A 27,760-nucleotide genomic window follows, 5' to 3' on the forward strand; every position below is an offset into this window, starting at 1 on the left:
AATTCATATAATTATGCTACGCCACATCTGCCAAGCAGCCAGCAGTGTAACCCAACGCGCTTAGTCAGGCCTTGAGGGAAAGAAAAGCGATACATCATTTAAAAAAAAAAAAAAAAGTAAGCAGATACATACTGAAATAAAATAAAATGCAGAAAAAATAAATAAATGGATAAATGAACAAACTAATAAATAAACAATTGAATAACTGAATAAACAGATAAATAAATAAATATCAAATAAATAATCGATTTGCTTAAAAAAATAACAATAACGCATAGGCTATATACATACAAAGATCACTTCATTGTCGGAGCTGTTCTTTGCCGAAGGTGGACCTTGGCCCACATCGAGAATATCTCCTTTCGGAGTTCGAATCAATGTCTCTGTGATCAGCTTGTTTCATCACATCTGCTTTAAAAAAAACAGTGAGGGCGAGGGGGACCCGGAGGGGACCAGGGGGAGGCCGGGGGCAGCAGATGCCGGATCTACGCACAAATCCAACGCGCTGCTCAGGCCTAAGTACCAAAATGCTGCAGTGGATGATACAGACAGATAGATAGATGGATGGATAATAGATAGATAGATAGATAGATAATGCAATAGAATAAATAAACCAATTAAATAAAAGAATTAAAATGACTAAAATAGAATAAAAGCTCTGTGATCATTGTTGGTGACATCACTGCTGGCAGTTTTTATTGGTTGGTTGGAGCAGTTTCTTTTGTCATCAACAGCTCGATGCAGACAGTCTCTAACATGATCAGTGCTCTCTATATCCGTTTGTGCTTGTTTTTTTGTTTTTGTTGTTTTTTGTTGTAAAAGAATGACATGGCATTTCTTTCCTGTTCATTGGTTTACATCATTTTGCCATTTGTTTTGAATCTCATACTGACTCAACCAGCGCTGGTCTGGGTTTGCAGCCTATCAAATCGTTGCTTTTTGTGGAGGCTTCAAGGCTTTTCTGAGGACTTCGCTGCTTCGTGTGTCTCCCTTGCCTGCAAAGCAGTGGTATGTTTTGGAGCCGAGCCCCTCATCTCACTGCCTTGATATTCTGATCTTACAAGCCTGGCGTGCACATGTCAAACTCTGTCCTGCAGAACGGAGGAAGATGGTTCCAGCGTTGTAAGAGGATACGGAATTCCACAATTCCTGATAGTGAACATCAGACAGGGACTCGTTGGGTTAATCTCGGTGAATTGATTCTTGCCACCCGGGACGGGCAGCCCCTTCCAGTGTACGGGTCTGATACTCCGTGCAAACTTTTAATTTATCCACGAAGTGAAACTAGAGCTGCGCATCCTTACTTTGGCGTATGACCAGACAAAAAAAAAGGCAGTGTGCACAAGGAGTAGACTAGGGAATTTACGTTTAAATTTGCATTGGGTCCAAATGTGACCAACAAAACGTTTTTGTTTTTGTTTTGTTTTGTTTTGTTTTATATGAATGAGTAATGGCAGTTGTGTATGGTAAGCAAAAGCTACCACTCAACTCCAATGCTTTCTCGAGAAAAATGGCGTCATATTGCGTAATCCTGCTTCAGAGATATTTCCCATGCTCCCCATCAGTGCTATTGACACCGCTCATCACTTGCTCCATCACCAGGTCTGGAGTTAGACTTATCCAGCATCTGTCGTTTCAATAGATGGCATGGTGGCCATTAATGAACTCACAAATATCATTGTGGATCTACTGAAAAACTTACATCTGCTATAGGTAGATGCACAGTGATTTTGTGAATAGGTTGTGCCCAGTGACAGAAAAAGACAATATTTCCGGCAAACATGTAAGGTGCAAAATTCACATCGATGATCAGCCATCTCAGTCTTCACACTGTCCAACCTCTGCTGAACTGTCCTGGGCTTCTTTTGCACTCACAGGCCCTAAGCTGTTCGCGTTGAAGGCACTGTCAAAGTATCTGAGGGCTCCAGAAAGGGTATCAGAATGAGGCAGTCTTTGCTCTTCATGACTATCCAATGCACTTCATTTTGCCACCTTCATGCTCCAGCCAGCTGCATTCTTTCCCACGCTTAACTGATGTCTACTGTACCACGGTTCACGAGTCACATCAATATCGGTTCATTTCCAAAGAAAAATGTGCATAAACATACCGTTCTTTTCACATCAAGACATGATGTTGGTCAATTTTGCCATCGACTGCCTTCCAAGCTTTTTGAATGAATAAGTCTGAACAGTGCTCCGACAATGTTCATCCAAACAACCTGATTAACACGTACTTTATATTTGTATTCTACATGTCGATAAGTAGAGCATAAGGTATTTCTTGTCCATTGCGAAATGTTAAAACAATTGTACTTAAGAGCTAAATGATCCCGTGCTGCCTTCCTAAATTCAACTTCGCAGTCGGAACATTACTGATCTCATTCTTTAAGATATGTCATGACTGGTAAGAAACTGGAAAACATTCATAAAAGAAATTTTGCTTCTTCGAACAGTTTAGTATGAAATACATAAATCTGAAAACGTTTCTTTCTTTTTGATCCAAAGGGGCTCTCTTTATTTTGTGTTTCTCCTGGACGGTGCTTCTTGCTCAGTCACAGCGGTATATGTCAGCATCAGCGCGGCAGCAGTGAGTCACATATACTGTACCGCGCAAAGCGCCTTCTGGCCAGCTGCATTCAGCGCTGTCATCCTCTCCCTGACACGCTGCCAATCATTGTAAGGTCATCGTTCACGATAACAAGTGTAAATATTAATTATCTAAAATCAAAATTTAATTATGTTCCCGCCCCCCTACAGTGGTAAACTTTATATCAGTGTAATCAGTATATTTCATTCTATCTTATTGTAAAAAGACTGGTTTTGTTGCACGCGTTTAGGTCATTGCTGTATTGACCTTAGCCCAGAGGTACCAGCACATGATTGGTTTAGCACTCTCGATCTCGGTGCGATACAAGGATCTTTCAACAGTTTGGGTGGGCTTAGTTGTTGGATACCCCATTGATAAACTGGGCCATGTTAGCCATGCTTTTCCCACTGGCAGGGTTTGCCATGCCATAAAGGACGAGAGAGAGAGATTAATTCAGTGAAGGATTTTTTTTTTTTTTTTTTTTTAATGGTTACAGAGTAGAAAAGACAATGCTTTTTCATTCAGCACTCAGAATGGGAAAAAATCATTATATCAAAACAGCGTATGGACCTAAATTATGAACCATGGATACATCAATAATAAATCTATATTTACAACACTGCATGCTAAACAAAAAAAAGGGGGGGGGGGAACGAAAAGGATAATAGAGAAAATCAGAGAGAGGTAGGGAGAGAATATAATACATGTTAAAATATTTGTTATATGACGAACGACTGAAAAAAAGATTCCCTCCATATCCATATTATGGAGGGAATCTTTTTTTCAGTCGTTCGTCATATAACAAATATTTTAGCATGTAATAATTATCGGAACACATATCAATACGAACACATCATACAATTACATTGTCATCCAAATGTCACCCTTCCTTTTTATCTATGCTTTTTTCCTTCTTGTTTTCTTTTTTTTTTATAGAACCCACAAGAATTTTTAATTGATTAATGAGTATTTGGGGATATAGTTCACTTTTTGCGGATATTTACTTCATCGGATACATATTTTGCATGTGAGAGTATCATATCTTCTTTGTCAGCCATCACTGAGTATACCGAACAAATCTTTTCTCTGCCCTAAAGTTGTATTGAAGAGAGTACAGCTCTTCCGAGGTTCTTCTTATCCTTTGCAGTTCAACATGAATGATTTTCATCTTCTGGGCTTTCGCCACACATTGGACAAGGAGATGTTGCTACGTCTGTATTGAACTATCTTCTGTTGGTATTCAGTCCAAGTGCTCTCAATCTGAGCTTCGCAAACCGGGTTTTATGCCATTTATCTTTTACGATCTTAATATGCTTTTATCTCTATCTCTATAGCTATCTTTAGAGATATATCTCTGTGGTTGCCTCCACCTCTCTACTCCATCTCACTCTCTACGATCGCCTTCGGATCCACTTTGCTTATGCATACCCAGATTCAAACACTCGACTGTTGGCCACCGTTCTTTCTCTGTCTCTGGACCTTGGAATTGGAATGAACTTCTTCTTTCGCTTCGTCAGGTCTCCGCACTCAGCTCTCTCAAGTCTGGCCCTAAAACCCACCTCTTCCCAATATAGCCTCTTCCTTGTCTTCAGTTTCTCCAGTTTTAAGAGATATGCATGCGTGTGAATGACTGGTGCTTTGATTTGTCTCTGCACAAGATTCAGCGCTATATAAATATCGTTGTTACTATTATTATTATTATTATTAAACTTCTCTGTCTGATGAGAGAGAGAGAGAGAGAGAGAGAGAGAGAGAGAGAGTAAAAGACACTGAAATTAGTACATGGCGAGATAGAGAGAGAGAGAGAGGGGGGGAGAGGGGGAGTAAAAGACATTGAAATTAATACATGTCAAGATAATGATCAAGCAATAAAATCTTAATATGAAAAAGCATACACATGTAAAACAGAAAACAGAAATGAAGAATAAAAAATAATGCAATTGAAACAATTATAGAAGCAAATGAAGAATATGAGAGAGAGAGAGAGTCATGCATAGTTGATAATACCTGCTAATATACAGGGAATGTCAATCAATAAAATCTAATGTGAAAACGCATGCATATATATAATAAAAAATGAAAAAATAAAAGATATTAGAATAACACTGTTGAAACAAATGTAAATGCAAGTAAAGAAAATGAAAAAGAGAGGGGGTAAATTATAATCATACTGCATCTAAACAAAGTGATCAGCTAATGTATTTATGTAACCACTACCATACGCTTACAAGATATAACAGGACTAAGAAATATTATTATTGTTAATTATTACTGAGTGTGATTTGTATCACAAAGAACTGGTCCTTTTTTATATGAGAAGGTGGGAGTGAAAGCCAGAGTCGTGAGCCAGATTAGGGATTCGGGGGTAGGGGTGAGGGGCAGAGAGAGAGGCAGACAGACAGACGGACAAGACAGACAGACAGACAGACACAGACAGAGAGCGAAGTAGTGTGTCAGGATGACCAACGAGCCTGTACACAACAGTGAATGCACCACATGACAATGCAGGTGCTCCGTGAAACGTTCTTGGCTGAATACAGCGTTAGACCCGGAAGAGGTCCGGTACGGGTGAATGAAAAGATCACGCATGCACGCACGAGTTCTCTCTCTCATATTCTTTATTTACTTCTGACGTTATTTCAATGGCGTTATTTTTTTATTGCTTTTTTTTTTCTCATATCTAGATTTTATTGCTTGGAGGTAATCTCGATATGTATTCATTTTCATGTTATGTACTCTCTCTCGTTGTCTTCCTCCCTCCCATCTCTCCCTCCCCAAACTCTCTCACTTCAAAAGTATGTATGAAGGTGCCAAAAATAAAGTTAGAAATGGAGCTAAGTTTAATGATTTTGTAAGGTATACGAAAGGCGTCACGAAATGGGATATTTGTGGTCCTGTTTTATTTCTTTGCTTATTAATGAATTAGTTATTGAAATCATTTAGAAAGGCAAAGTGTTCGGTTTCAATTGACAATTATTTATCATGCTATTTGCATATGGTACTGTTTTACAATCTGAGATTGTTGTCGGTTTGCAAACAGATGAACAATTTGTATTCTGTAACACCAAAACTTGAGCTTAAAGTAAATACAGATGAAACGAACATAACTGTTTTTAAGAAAGATGCGTATTTAGCACGAAGTGAAAAAAATGTTTTAAGGTAACTCTGCAATTTCGGTTGTAAATGCATATAAATATTTAAATCAACAAAACTTATTATTATCCATTAACTCAACTAGTCGCGAGAGGCAATTCGACGGACCCCTCATTTTTTAAAGGACAGATTGAGTACATTTGGATCATGTTGTTTTCGATCAAATTGCACCATGAAAAAGTATAATTTCATCGATTTTGTAAAATTCTGATTAATTTAATAAAATGAAAATAATTATAATAAAAAAGAGGATTAAAGTATATTTTGAAACCAATTTGTGACAGTGTCTGATTGAGAACAAGAGACGATTTTGTACCAAAGCCTGCCCCATTCTCCCCTGCTCCACAGTGGAGATATTTACCAACTCGCCTAGTTTGTTGATTATGCTACGTTATTATGTCGCTCAAGGTTGACACTGGAAAAAAAAAAAAGAAAAAAAGCTCCCTGGCAGCCAAGCACTCATGTTGTTAGAGCAAATTCATCGGCAGACGTCCAGTGTTGAGATTTCAAAAGAGGAAGACGCCACTCCGTCTGGGTCCATATATATCTCCTTGAATACTGCCTGCAGATGTTTTTCAGCTTTCCTCATACCAGATGCCCCACGGAGATCCACCGAGGTACACATTCAACAATTTTGTAAGGGCTGCATTCCTTTGTGTCTAATTTGGGAGCTTTCAGAGTGTTGAATACGCGAACAGCGCGCTGGTGAACTGCAATACACTGACAGCATCCTCTTCATATGAGGCGACTATTGTTGGGTGGCATACACGCATGAATACACGCACACACGCGCGCGTACACACATGAGCGCGCGCCAAGTCACACAGACAGGTGTGTATTTTACAGCTCCACCAAAATTGGCACATTTAATTGGTGAAGAAATTGCAAAGTACATATGGTAAAGTGAAGTTACTACTTCTTTCACTGCACACCAATATTATCTACCAATCGAATGCAAAGGAAGAAAAAGATTGCATCTGTCTAATCAACCATAAACTGGCTATAGCTAAACATCGTTACCAGAAGTTTTCCTGTCTCAGCTTCAAAAGAAATAGCGAATAAAATAGAATAGTGATGATTCAAGCAGACTTTACTCAAAAGGAGGTCTTTAATTCCTTCACTCACCGATTCGTAACTGAATTAGACAACATGTTGGTGGCAGAACTAAATACCATAAAACAAATTTGTACTGAGCTCTTTTAATATAATGTTCTGCGTTGATTCCAGATCTGTTTTAATTAGTCAGCAATAGCTGTGCAGACACGCACACGTATTTATGAGTGTACATGTGTGTAGCCTATGTTTTTACATGCGCGTGTGTGTGTGTTTGCATGTGTGTCTAAGTGTGTGCGTGGGGGGGTGGGGGGGGGGGGTTGAGGGAGGGGTGTGTGTGTATGCGTGTGTTTGTGTGTGTGTGTGCTCACGACCTCTTGTTTTACATAGTCGAAAGATATTTATCTTAATAGGTTTGCACTGCTGTTTTTTGTGTTGTGCGCTATCTTTTACTGTTCTGTTTGTGATCTGGTCTGCATGCATGAATCTGAATATGAACATACACAATCATTTAAATACAGGCACATGCTTGAGTGCCCCAGTGTGCACATAATAGCACCGTGTCAGTGCGGTTTTATCTGATCATTTTAAAGTAAACACTTGTAAATGTACGTTGAGAGGGGTTTTTTTTCTCTTTGATACTGTTAATTGCTCTTAAACATGTAAATTGTTTGATTGTTGGTGTCCTTTTATCTGATCTCTTTGTAATAATGGAGTCTCCCGTCGGACCGACGGACGAGTAGGCAGGCAGGCTTATCTGTCGGTGTGTATCCTTATATGGGAGAAGAGGCCAATTCTGGACGCGCAGCACTTTCCACAGGTGTTGCAAGGGAAAACATCTCCAGAAATTGAGCCCTGCTTCCTTCGCTCACGCTTCTCGCTTCTCTTTTTTGTACGTGCCTGTTAAGAGGGAGTCTTTTTTAATACTGTTAATTTTCTTATATATATATATATATATATATATATAATTAATATGTTGTCTTTGTAATTTTTTGTGGTCTCTTTGAATACTTAAACATGTGCATGTCTCAAGTGTAGCTTATGTTCTTTGTATGTTCTTATTTTAAGAATGAGCTGCGCGCACATGACTACATATCATTTTCTCTTTAGAGATAATAAAGCTGACTCGACACACACTGACACGGGCATAAAGCCCTTAGCTGAGAGATACGTGATCACACACACATGCGCAACCCAGCATGTGCATGCACACGTACCTGTAAACAAGGACATTCTAAGGGGATCTCAAGGACTTGTACATGTCACAGTGAAAGAACTGGAGTCAGTCTCTTGGCAAGTAAAACGTGGAGATAAAAGTGAATGCAATATAAACATGGGACAACAGGAAAACACCTTGCAAACCTGGGTTCTTGAACCTCTAACGTCACCTTAAGAAGTCAGCACAATGGTATGAATGTGTTCCGCTCATACATGCTTCACCCTTTCTTCTCCTCACTCATTGTATGATCAATGTAAGGTGATTTAGACATGTGAGCATTCAGTCACTTCAGCGTGCACACACACACACACACTAACACACTTCTCCATTCCACTGGGGTATGGGAAAGGAGTAATTGTGGGGGATGAGAGAAAAAAATCATGGTGGAGTGTGGGGTGGAGGAGTTGCCAATAAGAATTATGTTTCCCACTACAGAATAGTAATGTTATTGTAACTTCAACAAGTGATGGAATAGGTTGCTGGGAATCATATAACACACCTTGAACATCACCTGTGCTCAGTCAAGTGTTATACTGAAATAGTGCTAGATCAGTTACAGGTAACATTTAGAAGAAAAAAATTGTATTCCAAGCATTCAGGCATGATTCATATCTGTAATTTATGTATTTTGTGGATTGGAGAAAGAATTTGAGTGACTACTTAAGAAATTAGAACATGGTGTATTTACAAGAGTAAAATTCATTTCCATTACATGATGTGCTTATTAAGATGGGTGCATATCACTTGCATGTCCTGGAAGCACCATTCTGTAAATTTTGTGAAAAATGTACCATGCAGACCTGCTTTCCTAAAATTCACTGACCCTGTATTTTTCCATACAATTTTCAATAAATTGGTCTTAGCAAAATCACCAAGATACGAATAAAATAATTATGTGCTGCAGCCATGTCCATATAGATAGCACACATAGCAACAGAGAACTACCAGAGCCATGCACCAGCCACTGTGTCAAATACATTGTCAAAGATGCATGCTGGAATCCCAATATCACTTCCATATGAAGCAAGTATTTCCATTATTAAGGAAAAAGAAAGAAAACATTCCTTACCTTGTAAATTGTGCGTTTTGTATAAATATGTGAATTGTGCTTTGGAGAAAGAAACTAATGGAAAAAACAAAAAACAACAATATATATATATATCACTTGAAGTAAAAAAAATAAACAAGAGAGGCAAAGCCTTCAAGACTCACTTGTGATACACTTTAAAAACTCTATTTAAAAAAATAAAAATAATAAATATTCATTAAAATGAGTCCTGTATTTGTTATCATAAAACTTCCAGATATAAAAAAAAAAAAAGAAAAAGAAAAAAAAAAGGCCTGACCACAGATTTGAACCCAGCACGTTCGGGTGGGAAGAAATTGCTAACCCACCGCACTATTGCAGATCCATGAATGATGTTAAATTAACATTTAAGCATGCTTTTTTAAGACAGATAAATCGAATCCAGAATTCGAAGTGATAACGCTATTTAAATCATATTATTTTAGTGTATCTCAATCATTCAAAAATTCTTTAAGGGCAATAAAGAATTCTTAAAGTCTGCAGTAAAGGAGACGTGGCGATCACCGCAATCACACTGCAACATTTAGCCGTTTTTCTGTGGATCTAGATAGATGTACAAGTTTAGTTACATCCGCCGGGAAAGTACAACACAGTCGATTCAATTTGTCTTTTATGTTCATTCTAGTAAACTGAGCATCCACTTTGAAAGCTTCATATGCAGTAAACACGTTGATGATGTAGTCTGTGTCACTGCGTGTGTTCTGTCCAGAATTTGTATTTCTTTCCATTTAACTGTGAACAAGAAAAACGAGGTCACGCCATCTTACTAAGCATCACTAATGCCACTGCAACTGGAATGCGGAAGGTAATATGGTATTTTCGGAATCCCAGAAATGGCCTCAACGAAATAAACTGTTAATGATACAGGAAACATGGCTTAATTCGGGAGACTTACAAACTATTATTGGTATGACTGTGAAAATTCTTTTTCCATACTATTTTTAAGCCAGATTTGGTAGTGACAATGTATTTCCAGAGAAAATGACAGTGTTAAAGTTTATCACAGACGCACAGACTAACAGACACACACACACAGACAACCAAACACTGGGTTATAACATACTTTGTTTACACAAGTGAGTAAAAAAATCCTCACATTCGCTCAGTTCCTTGCACTCCTCATGTATGGTTTATCCTTAACAGCCATTATAACATTCCATCATGACTATAAACAAGTTTGTGTTATGTATACATGTATGAAGTGCAGAAAACAGATTCTTCTCTTCTCAGTTAGTCACAAAAACAAGTCACAAACACAAGGGTATTACCCTACCTGTAGCCTTGGTACAAGCAAAATATTTATTTACATTAATTACATCCAACAACATGTCAGGTAGGATGCTCAACAAATTAATATGCAGCTCCACAAGAACATATCACACCAATTAATACACTGCCTCCCAGAGGCATTTCATCAGAGCAAAGTATGAACATGCTATCTTTTCAAGACAAAGCTCAATGCTTTCACATTCCACACAGCTCGCACAACGAATGATATCAGCACTTACTTATTTTGTCTTCATTAAATATAGAAAAAACAACAACAACAAAAGCATATAACCACTTTCATGCATGCTGATCATCTTCAAGGGTTGCATAACGCAGCAGTACCTCCTTGAAGGTACAGAGGCTAAATGATAATTATACTTCCACATGAACACAAAATGTCCACCTAAACAGATGTTTTTACAGATGTGAACTGATGCTGCACTTTGAGCCATGCTGCCTGATCTTTACAGTTCCATTGATGAGACAAAAGAAAGCAAGCCAGCAAGACAGGACAAGAGAACATGAATGAAAGAATGAAGAAAGAATGAATGGAATACGGAAATGAGAAGAAGACTGCTGGTGTAAAATATTCCCAAGTTTTCCCTTCACAAAGCAAACACAGTCAGGAACAGCAAAACCAAACAGAATAACCTCTGCAAAATTTCAGATTCATCAACATGCCTCAACAGAGTTCTAAAAACTCATAAAAATTTTGTGTATTCATGAATAAATTCTCCCTCAGTCTCTTTCTCTCTTTTCACACACACACATGTGCACACACACACTTAAATATACCTTGACTTTTTTCATGAGGATATTTCCATGCAACAGCATTTCAGCTACCACATTAAATTCGCTGCCTGTAAAATTAATCAGTACCAGCTGCTCTCATGCTCTTTGCCACCTATGAACAACAACAAGAAAGGGAACAGACATCAGGGACCAAGAAATGAACAACAGCTGAATGGGAACAGACAAAAGAGAGCAAGAAATGAACAATAGCCGAATGGGAACAGACAAAAGAGGCCAAGAAATGAACAATAGCCAAATGGGAACAGACAAAAGAGACCAAGAAATGAACAATAGTCGAATGGGAACAGATATCAGGGACCAAGAAATGAACAATAGTCGAATGGGAACAGATATCAGGGACCAAGAAATGAACAATAGTCGAATGGGAACAGATATCAGGGACCAAGAAATGAACAACAGCCAAATGGGAACAGATAAAAGAGACCAAGAAATGAACAATAGCCGAATGGGAACAGACAAAAGAGACCAAGAAATGAACAAACAGCCGAATGGGAACAGATATAAGAGACCAAGAAATGAACAAACAGCCGAATGGGAACAGATATAAGAGACCAAGAAAAAGAAAAAAAAAATGAAAGGGAACAGACATCAGGGACCAAGAAAATGTGACTACACAGGAGAGCCAGTAATGTGTTAATGATGCTCATATTTTTCACAGTAAAAAACAACAAAAAACATAAATCTCTGTTGACATGCTTCGCTAAATCCACGATAAACTGAACCATTTTCTTCCATCACCCTCTTTCTTGTTTTTTCCTTAAAAAGAAAATAGTGTGGGTTTTTTGTTGTTGTTGTTTTACATTATATTTACTCTTACTTAAGAAGCAAAGTTTTCAGCATAACAGTGGAGGTGAGATGGTCAAACATAGTCTTCCCATGGCGGTGACCACCTGACTGACCAATGAATGCAGGGGTGCAAGTGACAAAGTAGTCACAATCCAGAAAATGATTTTGCCCATGTTCCTGCGAAGGATGGGTAATTTGGGTATTATGATGTATGTTGTGTATGATGCAAGTGGTGCTGTGTATGAAGATTTTTGTGTGTCTGGACATACTTTGGCTGGATGTCTGTGTAGGTTCATGGGTGTTTTCATTTTGTTAAAACAGTTGTTTTACTGGGGTTTTACACTGTACAGCACAAGTGAGCATGTTTTGCATGGAAAGGTGCAATATAACTGGATAACTAAGTTTTATCATTATCATCACAATTATTATTATCATCATCATCATTAGGCAAGAAGATCTATTCATCTTAATGGTAGTTTATGAACATTATGCATTAACTGAGTGATGAGTGATGAAAATAAAATTTGGTGGCATCCATTCAATTATCTGTTCTGGCAAAGTAGAAATGACCCACATCCTGATTTCCTGTCAGAAAATCTGAGCTGTCCAAGGGTAATCACAACAACTTATATTATAATGTGTCTTCATGTTCATTTCTTACAGGAGACAAAAATGAATAATCTGTTTCACAGTGTTTACAGTCACTTAGACAAACAAAAGAATATAGATGGGTGTTTTTCTTCTAAACATTCTACAAGAAAGACCAGCTTTTGTCCATAGCCCTCGGCTCAAGTATTATTGTTGAAATCCATCTGGTCTCAGTATCCCCTGGCAGCAGAAGTCCAGAGGACTCAACAACCAACAAGCTCAGTAACAGTACTGGTTCTCCAGTGCACTGTCACACAGTAAGTACAGAAAAGTAGAGAAAAACACATGCCAACATGGCAAAGGATCAAGGAGTACACACACAAACTGTCATCATGCAAGTACAAACACTGAACAAACCTAACAGGGCTCCTCTTCTGTGCCACTTGAGGAGTACACACACACACTGTCAGCATGTACTGTCACAACATACAGTCTCACTATGTAAACACACACTTTGACTACACACACACACTGTCACCATGCACACACACACACACACACACACACACACACACACACACACACACACACACACTGTAACAATGTAAGAATAGACACAGAGAAGAAACCTAACAGGGTTCCTCTTCTGTGCCACTGGAGTACATGGACACATTTCTTCGTTTTAGCTTTTTGATGGAGGGCAACTGGGCAGAGATGCTGTTTGGACTGTGGTGTTTTGCTGGAGTGCAGGCCCCCTTGCTCTCTGTGGGGGAGTCACTGCTGGCGCTCACCTCCATGCAGTCTGTGGTGCTGGCCTGTGAACTGTCCTCCTGGTACCCTAGAGAAGTGTGTCACTTGAGCTTTTGTTTGCATACACAGCCAGGTCATCTATAAGTTTCTGGGTGTTTTCCAAGCTGGAAGCTGCCTTTTCCTTGTTTTGATGTTTGTCTGCTATTATGGGTGCCAGTTCATCCTCTATGCTCTCTGCCTGTGGAGAAGAGGCAAGTTTGGGTTGGCCATCTGAACTAGAGCCATTTTTCTGTTCTGAAAGTTTGTTGTTGGATTCAGAAGCTGCTCTCATCTGTTGGCAAGCTCCAGTTCGTTGATGTGCAGCTAGGATGGCCTTGAACTCTTCATCGTCGTCATCAATCTGCAAACAGGATTCTCTTTATTGCACAACCTTTGCTTGTTTTGTTTCTGTAATAAATCAAGAGTATTCTATTACTAATTATATCTCAAAATATGAACAGGAAAGATCAACAATATTGAATAATAATCTCTCCTTGCTTTTTCATGAACAATCATATTCTAGGTCCCACCCTTTTGTTCTACAGTATTTTATTTTCAAATAAATCACAATACAAGCACAATCATGAATTTATATGTGTATTTTGTATTTGTATTTATATTTCTTTTTATCACAACAGATTTCTCTGTGTGAAATTCTCTTGCTTCCTAGGTGGACGCGCTACCTCTAGGCCATCACTCCACATAACAGAACAATGAAAAAAGTCTTCATTTATACAAACCCTGGTTGAAATACACCATTTCACTCTGTTCTTCATAAAACTTTGCCATTAACCAAACTGTAATTTCCATGTTTTGAATTCTGGTCTATTACAGATGACTTATCCCTGACACGTACATTTGCAAATCAGTCCATCATAAAAACAAAAGGAAAGTTACGAAACTGTCAGTCAGCAGGTCAGTCAGATTTGATCTGCTCCCGCCAGATGGGCTGGTCACTTATTTAGCTGCCTGGCTGATTTTCTTATGAGGAAATGTTTGCTTTCACATACCCTCCTTCAAAAACAAAAGAACACACACATACACACACACTCTCTCTCTCTCGACTGACAAAGCAATTTCCAACACACCTGGGCAGTGGGGGGTGTAGCAGCCTTGACCAGCAGTCTGGACGACAGCTTGGCACAGAGAGGACTGGAAAAGGAGTCCGACATGTCCAGACAGCTGTTGACATGGGAGGTGTTGGCACTGTTGCTGATGTCGGTGGGCACGTCATCCTCGCTGCCCTTGCTGTCCCCTTCCAGGGCCTCCAGATGTTCAGTGTCCAGGTGCAGGGCCAGGGACTAGTGGTTGCTGATGCCCAGGTGCACAGCTTTGGGGTCTGTCAGATCCAGCATCGTGCACAGCAAGGCTGTCTGTGGGTTCACCATCCCCTGAACACGTAAAAATCCATTCAGTCTCTGCTTTTCTTTCCTTTGTATTGTGTGAACTGTATGTATAACAGTAAGGTATAATACCTTGTTTAAAGATGTTTGTGGGTTCACCATCACCTAAAAAACGCAACAATCCCTCCAGTCTCAACTTTTCTTTCCTTTGTAACATGAGGTATTATATCTTATTTATTTTTGTTTACAGCCCTTAAAATGCAAACATCAGACCACAGGCAAGTAAGTGAAAAAGGAAAGAAACCACAGAGAAAACTAACTGGAGGTGCAGCTGGCTTGTTATTTCGTTCCGCCAATGCAGGAGCAGTAGGACTGAAATTTTCAGGCAGCTTCAAACTTCCACCAAACAGCTCTTTCACTTTTGCCACTTTTTCATCTGTCACCTCAAAGTTATTCCTGCACACCAAACAAGGGCTGTCACTAAGAGTTACACTCTACTTACAAATGAAGACTGATCCACTCCATGATACACCCCCCTTACCCCCCCCCCCCACACACACACCTTATGTTCTTCATCACAAAATGCACCAACATCATTACAATCTGTTATCTTCACCAGTTTCACAGATAGGTATCAAGCAATGAGATGAAGGCAATATAATAAAAATCACAAGAAATCAAAGCATTAAAAAAAAGAAAAAAAGGAGAGACAGAATTAACAGAAAAAAAGGACAAAATTACACCCTGCGCTTAGGTCTTATCTTTAAAAACATGTTTAACTTCTCTGTCATATGGTTTACCACTTTAGGTCTCTTCCGTGACCAACTAATTGATTTTTTTTTTTTTTAAAGAGAGAATCATATTGTGATTTAAGACATTTGTGCCTTCATTGAATCAATGGACGAGACAAGGGCAGGTGGATGACAACCAACAAAGACATACAACTGTGCTGGAGGACCTGGAAACAACAACAGTCCTCTACCTGGCCCAAAATAACTTTTAGAAATGAATGCAGGCCTTAAGTGATTCTTCTAACATTCTACAAAACAGGTGGAGGAGAGGTTGGGAGCTAAATCCTCCAATGCTAGTCAAGAAAAACAATGCATCTTTTTTCTTTTTCTTTCATCATGCAAAATTTCCCTTTCCTCTTGTGCATGCGTGCATGTGTTGTGTGCTTGTATAATCATCATTGTGTGGTTTTGTGTGCACCCATCTGTGTGCTTGCATGCTTGATTGTCTAAATCTGACTGCATGAGCATACTGAAACATGCATTGTCTAAATCTGACTGCAAAAGCACACATGTATAGTTATGCTTGTATCTGCTGAGAACTAAAATAAAAAAAATTTGAAAACAAAATAAAATCAAATGACTGCTTCAAGAAATATTACCTTTTTACCAAGAACTATAATCTTGTATTTGGGTAGGACAGGGGGGGTAATCTGCAAGTGTATACAGGGGTGCAAGTGGAAAAAAGTGGCAAGACTGAAGTCCGGTCTAGGGGGTCTGGGGGAGTGGCGTAAGCTCCCCCAGCGGGGTCCGGGGCAGAGCCCCGGCCGCCAACGCATTTCGTGCATTTTCCTGCTCTCTCAGGGCCTCTCAGAGTGCCTTTCAAGAAGAAAATATTTATATTTTTGGCAAGGAAAATTTATGGATTTTAGGTAATGCTTTTAATGGACTAAGCACGTGCAATGCCGTGTGTCAGGTAATATGCTGCTGTTTGTCGGGACATGTGAAGGCTTTCTACAGCCTTTGTGTCTTTAGCTGAAGTCTTTATTAAGTCCACTAGGTCTTCAGAGAGACTGAATGGAAGGCAGTGTTCAGAGAGAAACAAACAAATTCTGATCTTACGGTCCATGACTTTATCCGTCAAACTAGGGCCAGCAAACAGAGGTTTTGCACAAGGCATTGTGGAGGTGTGCGAGTAGGAAGCGAGCTGTTGAAGATGGTCTGGATCCTAACTGTGTTTCACCAACGATCTCTTTCCGTTTTTTCCATAGTTCAGTTTTGTGTTGTTACAGCATTTGCAAATAGCCAAACCACTTGCGTCAATTTTCGCGCACCACATCGAGAATTTCCGTTTCAGTTTGTCTTCATGGTTGAGCCATTCATTTTTCCACTTGTTCTTACAATCTTTGTCGATTTCTCGAGCTTTTCTCTCGTCAGAAACTTCCAAAAACGGCATTCTGGCATGTGAAAAACTTGCAGTTTTGCTTCCCGCTACCCGAAGATTAAAGCAAAGATGCTTCCCCTTCGCAAAGACAGAGCTTAGGCTAGCGCGGGAAGTGAAGCCAAACTGCTGGCCCTTGCATTTCAGAAAATAGAAAAACAGCAAATCAGATTCGAGAAGCTGACGATCACGCGGTAAGCACGCTGAAAGCACATGTTTAGAGTCACGCAGGCCAGCTACCTATACTGACGTTTCATTAAAAAAGTGATGCCTCCTTTGGTTGTGGGATATACCACTCTGTGTTTACTTTACTCGAACGAAATAGGGGGTGAAACAGTAATGTCTCTCCTCCCCCTTTCATTTTTTGTCCGTCCCGGGGACGGACTGCTTCTATGATTTTCCGTCCTAGGCGATTTTTTTATCTCGGTAAAATACAGAGTTTCAGGGCTAAGTAACAGTGTGTGTGTGTGTGTGTGTGTGTGTGTGTGTGTGTGTGTGTGTGTGCCTCTCTCTCTCTCTCTCACACACACACAGACACACATTCTCTCTGTTCTCGCTTTCCAACGAACAGTCCCATCCGGATTCCAGCGGCAAAAATGGGAGTCGTACACAGCGCGCGCGGCCAGACACAGCTGGCGCTGGCTTCAGTTTAGCTAAGCACTGGTCAACCAGTCAAGAGAGTTCCATCTTCCGGTGAATAGTTCAGTATTCAAGTTCCGACCAAAACTTTCCCGGACCAAAAGCATAGGGACAAAAAAAAAAAAAAATCGAAATTTCATCAAGACGGAAATCCGTATGAGACGGAACCACTTGCACCCCTGTGTATAGGACTATTCGTGAACATCTATTTTTGAAATATTAAAAACAGAAAGCCACTTTCTGCTTTGTAAAATAATAGGACTGTCACATCTTTTTCATGAACTAATCATTAATCCAAGGACAATTGTGCTGTCTTAAGAGCTCTCACATACGCATGCACTTGTGTCAATTGTGCATGCACACACACATGTGCATAAATGTATTTACTGGCACATATCTCACACCTATTCCCACATTAAATGCATACACTTTCAATCACTGACACACACCCATACCGTCACAAACACATACATACACACATGCCAGTCAAACCATTATCACACAAACAACACAAACTGGCACAGAGATATGGCAAATCATGTACAGTACACACATGTCCCCCTCCCAGAAAGATGCAGACAGTCACAGAGACTGGCAGACAGTTCAGCCCACATGATGTCACCTTTCAGTGGACTGAGGCCCACACATGAAATGGGTCGACCTGCCCAGGTGCATGAGGTGGTTGGTGCTCTGAAGCACACACAGCCACTCCAGGTCCATGCTGATACTGACCGGGCCCTTCTTGTCTGGGAAGTCCAGCACCTGCAGGAACTGGCATCGGGGCAGGTACTTGTCCAGTGACAGAAACTTTGTGTACTTTTCCCACTGTGCATTAACACACAACATAGAAAGATGAAAATAATTCGTTTGGTTCATATTCCCCCACCCAATGAATACATCAGAATCAAATGAAACAAACTGAATCTGTTAACAGAAGTCACAAACGTACAAGTTTGTTTTAGAGCACGTAAGACTCACCTCATTCAATAAACATGATATATGTAACCATCTGAGTCTCAGGATTTAGTATTATCATGGTATACTTATTCCTTATGTAACTTCTGTTGTAATTTTCTCATTTAATAAAGTCAATGGCCAATCAAATACCATTCTGGTCAGAATGAGAAATGTCTCAGAGTTATTATGATTTCATCAATAAAACAGATGCACTGACAGACTGGCATGATCAATTACCTCTGACTGATCAAACATCAACTTATCTAATTCAATTATCATTTTGTATAATATAAAATTGATTAATATTTTATGTGATACACTTAACACATTATTAATAAAACATACACAGACCCTGTTAAATAACGCTAATCAAAACTTAACAATTTTTACGTGACTTCTATGTCTTAGTTTGTTCTAAAACAACCCAATAAATATATAAGCAAACACTGAATGAAAGAAATATCAAAATAGATCTTAACAATGAGAGAACAGCATACTGAGAAAAGGATCAAATTTTTTTTCAAACAAATAATACTGAACAGATGTCATCTATCAATATCAACACACCAAATATCATCTCAATATTAAAGAAAATATATCTGCCAATTGACAACCATTTACGGTGTGTTGAACTTGGGCAGTATACTTGACATGAAGGTGGGCAGCAAACCAGTAGTCTGGCTGCAACTTGTGCAAGAGCTCAGCAGCAAGTGGGCTGCCCAGCAACCCATCCCATAACCTCCTGCTTCAGAAAGGGCTTTTTACTGAAGAGATGGCTCATGTTGCCGTACCTGGCAATATCCGTTGGCCAGTCATGAGACATAAAGATGTCCAATGGGCAGGATAGCTGCTTTAAGCGGTATACCTCAATGTTACGTATGTGGTACACTAAGCGTTTCATGTCTTCAGTATAGGGTGGGTATTCGAAGTGCCCTTTACAGTAATCATGCCTTTTGTAGATGCCAGATAAACCTCTGATTCGCAGACAACCTACCTGAATGATGTTTGCATAGCCTGCATCACATTTAAATAAAAATCCAGATTCAATGGGTAATGTTTCATGGTCACAGCGGATATGCCTGAACCATGAATGAGTCATTGTAATTGTAAAAAACATTGATCTGTTCTTTCTATAGCAGTATGTCAATGGCTTGAATACTTCATGTTTAAAAAACATCTTTATTACACCAACTGAATATTACTTGTGCATCTAAAGGTGACATGTAAATGAATATTATACTTATCTCAAACAAAACAATTGTCAGCAAACCCCAAAGCTAGGATTCAATATGATAACCCAAAATCTACAATTCAGCAACACAAAATGCTAAGAATGCTTGTAAACCACCATACTATGACTGGTGCAGGTTCTGGGGATTGTTTGATTTTCTTTCAAGCAAAATTTAACTTCTGTTTCAAAATGACAGACCAGAACAACAAAAGTAAATAAAACATGAAAACAAGACAAGAAAAAAAGAAAACAAGACAAGAAAAAAAGGATCTTTGCTAACCTCTGGAGTAAAATAATATCGACATCATGTTCTCAAATAGATAAACTTCAGGAAAGATGGAAGGGGCAGGGAGGTGTTAGTTCAGAACCACAAACACAGATATAAAATCTGGTAAGTGAGAATCGATACATTATCATGTTTTGCATGCCTTATTCCATCCACTTCTCTTGCCTTTCAAGCACTTCACTATTGAGTTGAATAATAATAATGACAAAAATCAAAATTCTCTTGGAAAAAGCAACACAATTCTGCCATTTCCACAAGAGCAGTACTAAAAAGGTATATGTTAAAAATTACCTTTATACATTCACTGGTCCGATTCCAATACACACTGAAAATAAGTGATTAAAACGACAGGAAAGATAAAACCCTGGCCCTAGTGAGTACTAAGAGTGAGTGTCAGTGCCAGTCACTTTGTGTGTGTCTGTGTGTATGTCACTGTGTCAGTGTGTGTGCGTGAACGCTCAGAACAGAGTGTGTGATGAGGTGTGAGGATGTATCAGTGTATCTGTTCATGGTACAAGGGTGCTTGTATACATGTACATCATACTTTTTGATAGTCACTGTCACTGTGCAAACATGACTTTCATAAACCTCTAATCATCAAATACACACTATGCCCCCAAACATCACATCAACTCCTCAAGTTGTCATTATAAGTGAAGCAGAAATAATCATTTAACAACACTGAACAATGATAATAGTAAATAAAAGCAAGCTGACTTACCCATAATTATAATAAATATTCTTGGATACCCATCCACCAATCCAGGAAGCTCTTGCATATAATTTGATGTTTCATGATTTCCTCCTCCAATAAAGATGGTTAGTACAGGTGCAACTTTTTCCCCAGCATGATATCTGTTTCAATAAAAGAATAAACTAATTAATACTATATACATAAATAACAAAATAATCAAATTCAGTTATCACTAGATGTCAGCTATTTTCATATCACTAACAGAGAAACAGATATGACAGTTTAGCATTGTGTGGTTTAATAGAGTTGGGTTTTTTGGTGTTGTTGTTTTTTTGTGGTTTTTTTTTGTGTGTGTTTTTGTTTGTTTTGTTTTGTTGTTTTTTTGGGGGGTACGGAGGGAGGCGGGTGGGGGTGGGGGGAGCGGCTCCATCCTCCTCTTTTTTCCCACTTTTTTCCTTTTCTCTTTTTACTCAATAATCTATTAAACAGTCTTCACTCTCACGCACTGTCACTAATAGCTTTCATCCATTTTTTACCTACTGTCTGGCATAACATGTTACATTTATAAACATCAGGTTGGCCCCACAATGGCCTCACAATCACCTCCAAGATGCTGAACCATGTAGCTTCGTGTGGAAAACAACTGTAAAGTCACCATAGAACACTCTAGATACATTTAAAACATATCTGCTTTATTCCTGTGAGTGTTAGGGGTGAGGTGGAAGGTGCTTGGTGGGTAAATTCATTTTCCTGACTAATATCGCTTATTTTGGTGATATACACAATGTGGTTTGAACGAAAATTCTTCAAATAAGTATTTGTTATATTCTGAAGCAGGGGAACATGACATATGTAAACGTTAGCCACAAAAAACACACGATTTTGCGACTTAAAGGCGATTCCTGGCAAAACAGCATTTTGGGGGTAGGGGATGCAACTCGACCAGTGTGACTTTTCAGAAAGTCAATCACACACCTAGACAGAGTAAATAAGTGAAAAAGTATATGTTCAGTCTATAATGGACCAATGAAAAGATGTACCTGTTTAAAAGATTTACTGTACTCCTTTGAAGAAGTCTCCACAATTAATCTTGTGCTGAAAATGTTACACAGCTTTACTCCAAAGCCATTATGACCACCTGGAACAGTTTAGACCACACACAAAATTGAATATCACAAAACAAAAGGTAAAAAGGAAAGGATCAAAGGGCAAAAAGAAATACACACATTAAGATAAAGGGGGAAAATACACACAGGATTATATAAGCAACATATTTTATAATGCCAATTTTGATGGCTGAAATAAAACAATGAGAGCACAGCAAACACATTACTGATTAGCATTCATACCCTCACTGACTCAGAATGTGATTCATTAAAATTGTACAATTCTGCATCCAGTGTTTTCCTTTTAGGAAAGGCATTTTACAAAGACCATTATTCACAGAACAAGACGCTACAAGTATAACATTATCAACAGAAAATCATACCAAAAACACAAGGCAGAGAAGATGTATGTGCCCACCATGACTTTTTGGGCATCTCCTGACCTCCAGTAACTATGACAGTGAAAAGAAAGTCACAACCCTTCTGTTGACGTGGGTTCTTTTTACGTCTGCTAAGTGCATGCTGCACACAGGACCTCGGTTTATCATCTCATCCACATGATTAGTGTCCAGACCACCACTCAAGGTCTAGTAGAAGGGGAGAAAATACTGGTGACTATGGGATTCGAACCAGTGCGCTCAGATTCTCTCAATTCCAAGGCGGATGCGTTACCACTAGGCCATCACTCCACTTTAGTTTCCAATATGTGGCATCAAATGGAAACATAAACCTTTTCTCACCTACCATATAATAAATAATAAAAATCAAAAGAAAAAAGAAAAAAAAATTACCAATTATTTCATCAAAGATTTTGTACAGTCCTGGAACAAAGATGATTTCACGCATTTCCAGCTTGCCAGCTCCTTCATCCGTCAACCACATTTGCTGCAAAAGAAATAGAAAAGATAAATAAATATCCATACAGTTTCACATATTAGCAAAAACAATGTTTCATATACCATGCTGATTTAGAGACTGATGCTGCGCTGAGTAACTGTTTTTCCCCTGGTCTTTTTTCCCCAAAAAATTAATCCGAAGTGAGAACATTAACCATCAATGTAAGGAAAATGTTTGTCAAATACATGAATTCATTCAACTTCAAGTATATGATCAGCAGCAGGAGTTTTGCTCAACTGTTCACAAAAAAGCCTGGTTTTGTCTACAAATGAGCATTAGCCAATGCAAAATATGAATCTTTTATGATGCAAATATCATATGACTTGTCAGATTCTGTTTTTCTTTAAGAATAAAATAGACTGAACTAATTTTTTTCCCTACAAAAACTTTTCTTCCTTTCTTTTTTACCTGGGTCACACTCTCAACAGACCCAATGTATGTGTCGGGCCTGAGCAATATGTGTTCTAAATGTGATTTCTTCTGGTAGATTCACTCCACAAAGAGACGCTCATTTGCAGGCTTCTTCTGCGTGGCATCCCCACCATCCATTTCAAAGACTGGGAAAGCTTGCAGTGCGGCTGCAGAAACTGCAGTTTGGGATTTCTTTGCTGGAGGTGCTCCATCTTCCTGAAGTCGCTTGTTTTCAATCAACATCTGCAAAGTGAAAGCATTGTAGTGATAGTCGTATACCATTCATTGTATGACAAGCCTTTATCATGTGAATGATGGTAGGTAATCTTAAATTTGTGTGGATGATGGACTCAGGTTGATTGAATGCTCTCACACTATGTCAATACCAACAGACAACCAAGCATCTTTTCCACCCAACTAATCTTTTAAAAAAAATTTTTTTAAACATTTAATCTTGTAGCATGCACAAAAAATTAACTTTTTAATCTTATTTAAAGCAGTATGCACTGTCTTGTGAGTCTGTGGTTTTGACTCAATCATTTTCAGAAGGACCTGTTAAGAGTTAGGGTGTAAATTTGTCAGCTTCCAGTCTCTGAGATCAACAGTTAGTGTGCAGACATTTTACTACTGTCTTGACAATTCTTGAATCTTTTTGTGTGTAAAAATGATGCACACAATGCACTATATAGTTTAAATAGTTTTAACAGTAGCATAGATATTAAAGACTCCATGATTCATACTTCTTAGCATTTGTTACGGAAAGACAAACATATTCAGCAGAGTTAGTGTGTAATGCACACATCACCCACCTATATATGTGAATAAATGAATCACTGAATAGAATGTGAAATATTTTTTTAAAAGAAGTCTAACTCTAACTCTAACTCCAAGTGAACTTTTAAGCCCAGTTCAAAGGTGAACCATGGAGCTGGGTGTTGTGGCTGACCAACATTATCTGAGTACAACCTATAGGTGGCTAGTATTGTAGCAAATATCTAGATAATAAAACTGATGATGCACATGGAAAAGCCCATTTATACTGCTAAGTTATCCTGTATATGAAACAAGTGAACATGGGGGAGTTACACCCCTCAAATACAAATAGGTCTCAATGACAACGGTGACAGATTCAAACTGAACAGTCACAAGATACAAACAAATAAACTGACAAGCAATTAATGTTACGGTAATTTATTGCAACATAAGTTTACTATAATTTTACTATCCCAAATTCTTGGACTTATTTTAATAGGGTTTGTGTGTGTGTGTGTGCGTGTGTGTGTGTGTGTGTGTGTGTGTGTGCATTGTTGAAGTGATCTTACTCTGAAGATAATGACTAGATGCTGCGACCCACTTTCAGTGACTTTTGACACAATTCTTTGGATTCTTTGGGTTATCTTATCTGTCTTAATATTTAGTTGACATTCTTGTCCAGCTATTTTGTGATGTCAGATCAAGTCAGATTATAATGCTTAGTTACACAGATGTAGTTACTTATAGCCTAACTGACTGTTGAGACCATATGAGGCCTGTCATCAGCTTAAAAACAAACTCACTTAAGAACAGATAAAACATAAAATAATAAAAGTTTTAAAAAGTTATAACCAAACTCCGGATTGGTCTTCCAAGTTCATTATTCATACTTAAAGATTTGGTCATCCGAATCACATTTAGACCAGGTCTCTGACAGACATCTCCAGTTTCAACTGACTGCATGCTCAATCTGTGTGAAGCAGTCAGGCTCTTGTTCTGTTGAATACCAAGCATTTTTTTTAATATTTATTTATTTTTTATAAAAACAAAAACAAACAAAAAGAAAACTAAACTTAAAAAAAAAGAAAAAAGAAAGGACAGTTGTCACCAATAACTTGAAAAAGCATTGATTTGTGTTCCATAATGTTATGTGGGTGATTTTGATACTTAAAAAAAAAAAAAAAAATTTAAAGTCTCAGTCGAATGTGAAAGGTGGACTGCACACTACATGAGAATGTCATTTCTCACATGCCTGCAGTGCAATAAGGACATACAAAATAACGTCCTGCAATTTTGGATACTGAATAATAAATTTTGCATCTGGAGGAAAATACCCTTACGTCATAATGCATTAATCACACCAGTGACCTAAAAACGCAGAGACAAAAAGGGGTAACGATGGGTGGAGTGGGGAGTGCATGGACTGATTTTGAATTAAGTCCAAGTTAAATACTAAAATTAGTCAAAAGAAAGCATACACCTCATGTCGTCATTTTCTTGTTTCAGTGTAGTTTTTCTTCCATTACTGTCACACTTGTACAAGTTGGGTATGTTCTTGTTTCTATAATCCACCCGATAATTGTAATAGTGTAGCAATATGTACTAACATAGATTTTAGCAGCTAGAAATGCGTGCATTTCAAGTTCTGCATGTTTATAATAATAATAATAATGGTATTTATATAGCGCTGAATCTTGTGCAGAGATAAATCAAAGCGCTTTAGTACCAGTCATTCACATGCATGCATAACTCTTAAACTGTAGAAACTAAAGACAAGGAAGAGGCAGGCAAGGGAGGCTATTTTGGGAAGCGGTGGGTTTTAAGGCCAGACTTGAAAGAGCTGAGTGTGGAGACTTGACGAAGCAAAAGAGGAAGTTCATTCCAAGTGCAAGGTCCAGAGACAGAGAAAGAATGGCGGCTAACAGTCGAGTGTTTGAATCTAGGTATGCATAAACAGAGTGGATCCGAAGCCGATCGTAGTGAGCGAGACAGAGTGTAGAGGTGAAGGCAGCCGCAGAGATAGGAAGGGGCAGTTTTGTGAATACATCTATATTATAGAGTGCTGATCTTGTACTTTATTTGGTTATATAACATGGACAAAAGCATTTAAATTCAAAATGTCCATGCTGTTCAAACTAAACACTAATCAATGCTTTTATCATTTTGGTCTGTTTTCTAATTCTATCTTTTCGCCCAACAACACTTGAATTAGAATTGCTGTGAAGTTGTACAAATTAATACATGTATCATTGAATGTGTAGCTTTTTTCTTTTACTATCAATCATGAATTTCATTTCAGAGAATAATGAAAACTATGAACATCTTTTTTAATGTGTACACAAGCTTATTTTCATCCTGCCCTCCCTAAAAAGGAATATGATTACTTATTACCCAAAAAGTATCATCACAAAAGGAAAATTCCAAATCATGTTGAACTGATAGGATTTGTACTATAAATATATATCAAAGATATAGCTTGTACTGTTCTTGTTATACATACAACTTATTGGTTTTATTGGCCATTTGCATGAGTGAATGTTTATAAATTTGAAGACAGTTGTTTAGAACTCGTTTTGTGTGCATTTCTAGTGTTCTGGATTCCAAAAGAAAAAAATCTTGGAATTACAAGTTGTAATCCTTCCAGTAGGACTGTGAAAAAAAAAAAAAAAATTAACATGCATGTGTTCCACCAGCTGTATCATGAAACCCTGGTTTGGTAAACATGTGAATACCTCAATTACTTGCATGCCCCTAATTCTATTATCAGCTCTTTTTTTAAGTTTGGAAGTTGTAATCCTTCCTGTAAGTAGAATCCTACAAATAGGAGAATTTCCCCCCCTATCTTAATGATTTTGATTGTTGGGCCTTACTCTGTTCATACATGTTAAACTGAATTCATACAATACTGGTCCACACACTATTACCTCAGTCACTTGCATGACTATCACTTCACCATGAACGAAAAGTACAACTCTCACATCACACCAAACACACAGGATAGAAGTTTGCAGATTTGATCGAAGATTCTGTTTGATCGTGATAATTTTTTTTAGTCGAAAACTAACTGAATGAGTGTGGTATAACCTTGACAAGTCTGTGTGTGTGTGTGTGTGTGATATTTCATATCAGTCTGGCTTTCTCTGTACGCATGTTGCGGTGGTTTTGAGTCTCTCCCGTTCCTTGGCCTGTGGTCACGTCATATTCCTGGTTTTTAGCAAACCAGCACAGACCCGCACATTTAGTAACAAAAGACCCGCGCATTTAATAACAAAGAGCTAAGTAGCCAAACAATGTATACAGTAGGCTACCTTCAGTGGTCCCCCTGACATCTTGACAAACTGACAAACGAGCGTCCAACGGTGAAACAAGACCATCGGATGTTTCCATGCTTTTGACGCCACTTCGAATGTACTAACCAATGGGCTCGACGTATGTTGACCCTGACCTCTGTCTCTTAATATTTCAGTACACGCGCAAGCTTTTAGTGTAAGCACTCACTCGAATCTCGGGGGAGGGGTGGGGGGGGCAGAAGGACCCAGCTCAACGTTTGTACTGCAAAGATAACATGTTGTACGATAGTTAAAGACAGTTCTTTCGTTTTTAAAGGCTTTCTCCGACTGGTTGCACCACGAAAGGTTAGTCTGCTCATTCTTTTCAACGTCAGTTTTGTCGCTTCTGTTCGGGAGCAGTTATGTCCCTTGAATTCTTAGTGGCGTGTCGTCTGCGTGTCCAGTGCACCCATCGTGAACACAGCGCAGGCCTCCAAGGGTGGTGCAGGATTGTTCCAAGGGCGGGTGGAGACAGTGGTTCATTGGGTCCTCCCCAGCACCTACGGGTGTTTCTCTTTAATTTCTTCTCTGCCTGGACTAGGCTGACCCTGGGGAAAGGTCCAATGACGGTGAGGAAAGACCCACTGACCACAGGGAAAGT

General features: G+C 38.7%; 1 protein-coding gene and 1 long non-coding RNA gene across 2 annotated transcripts; both read right to left on the minus strand.

The window, feature by feature from the left end:
• Nucleotides 1-14,584: 14,584 nt before the first annotated feature.
• On the minus strand, nt 14,585-18,614 carry LOC143292075 (lariat debranching enzyme-like). The gene is made up of 3 exons (XM_076602254.1): nt 18,118-18,614; nt 15,008-15,143; nt 14,585-14,735 (listed from the first exon to the last, which is right to left on the minus strand). The coding sequence occupies exons 1-3, from the start codon at nt 18,369-18,371 to the stop codon at nt 14,646-14,648; spliced, it is 480 nt and encodes a 159-aa protein (XP_076458369.1). The 5' UTR covers nt 18,372-18,614; the 3' UTR covers nt 14,585-14,645.
• A 214-nt stretch (nt 18,615-18,828) lies between these two features.
• On the minus strand, nt 18,829-27,235 carry LOC143292076 (uncharacterized). Its single transcript, XR_013056617.1, has 6 exons — nt 27,139-27,235; nt 23,075-23,320; nt 22,561-22,654; nt 21,704-21,801; nt 20,691-20,824; nt 18,829-19,243 (listed from the first exon to the last, which is right to left on the minus strand). It is a non-coding gene; the product is annotated as an uncharacterized LOC143292076 (long non-coding RNA).
• Between the last annotated feature and the right edge of the window lie 525 nt (nt 27,236-27,760).

Source organism: Babylonia areolata, chromosome 18 (assembly GCF_041734735.1).
Source record: "Babylonia areolata isolate BAREFJ2019XMU chromosome 18, ASM4173473v1, whole genome shotgun sequence".
Taxonomy (NCBI): domain Eukaryota; kingdom Metazoa; phylum Mollusca; class Gastropoda; order Neogastropoda; family Buccinidae; genus Babylonia; species Babylonia areolata.

Excerpts from the sequence above, each read along its gene's own strand:
- LOC143292075 (XM_076602254.1), bottom strand. The coding sequence starts at position 18,371 with ATGAACCAAACGAATTATTTTCATCTTTCTATGTTGTGTGTTAATGCA. Across the intron at positions 15,144-18,117 it reads GGGCCTCAGTCCACTGAAAG|GAATAACTTTGAGGTGACAG; the intron begins GTGACATCATGT and ends TTTGGTGTGCAG. Across the intron at positions 14,736-15,007 it reads ACAAGCCAGCTGCACCTCCA|GGGATGGTGAACCCACAGAC; the intron begins GTTAGTTTTCTC and ends TTACGTGTTCAG.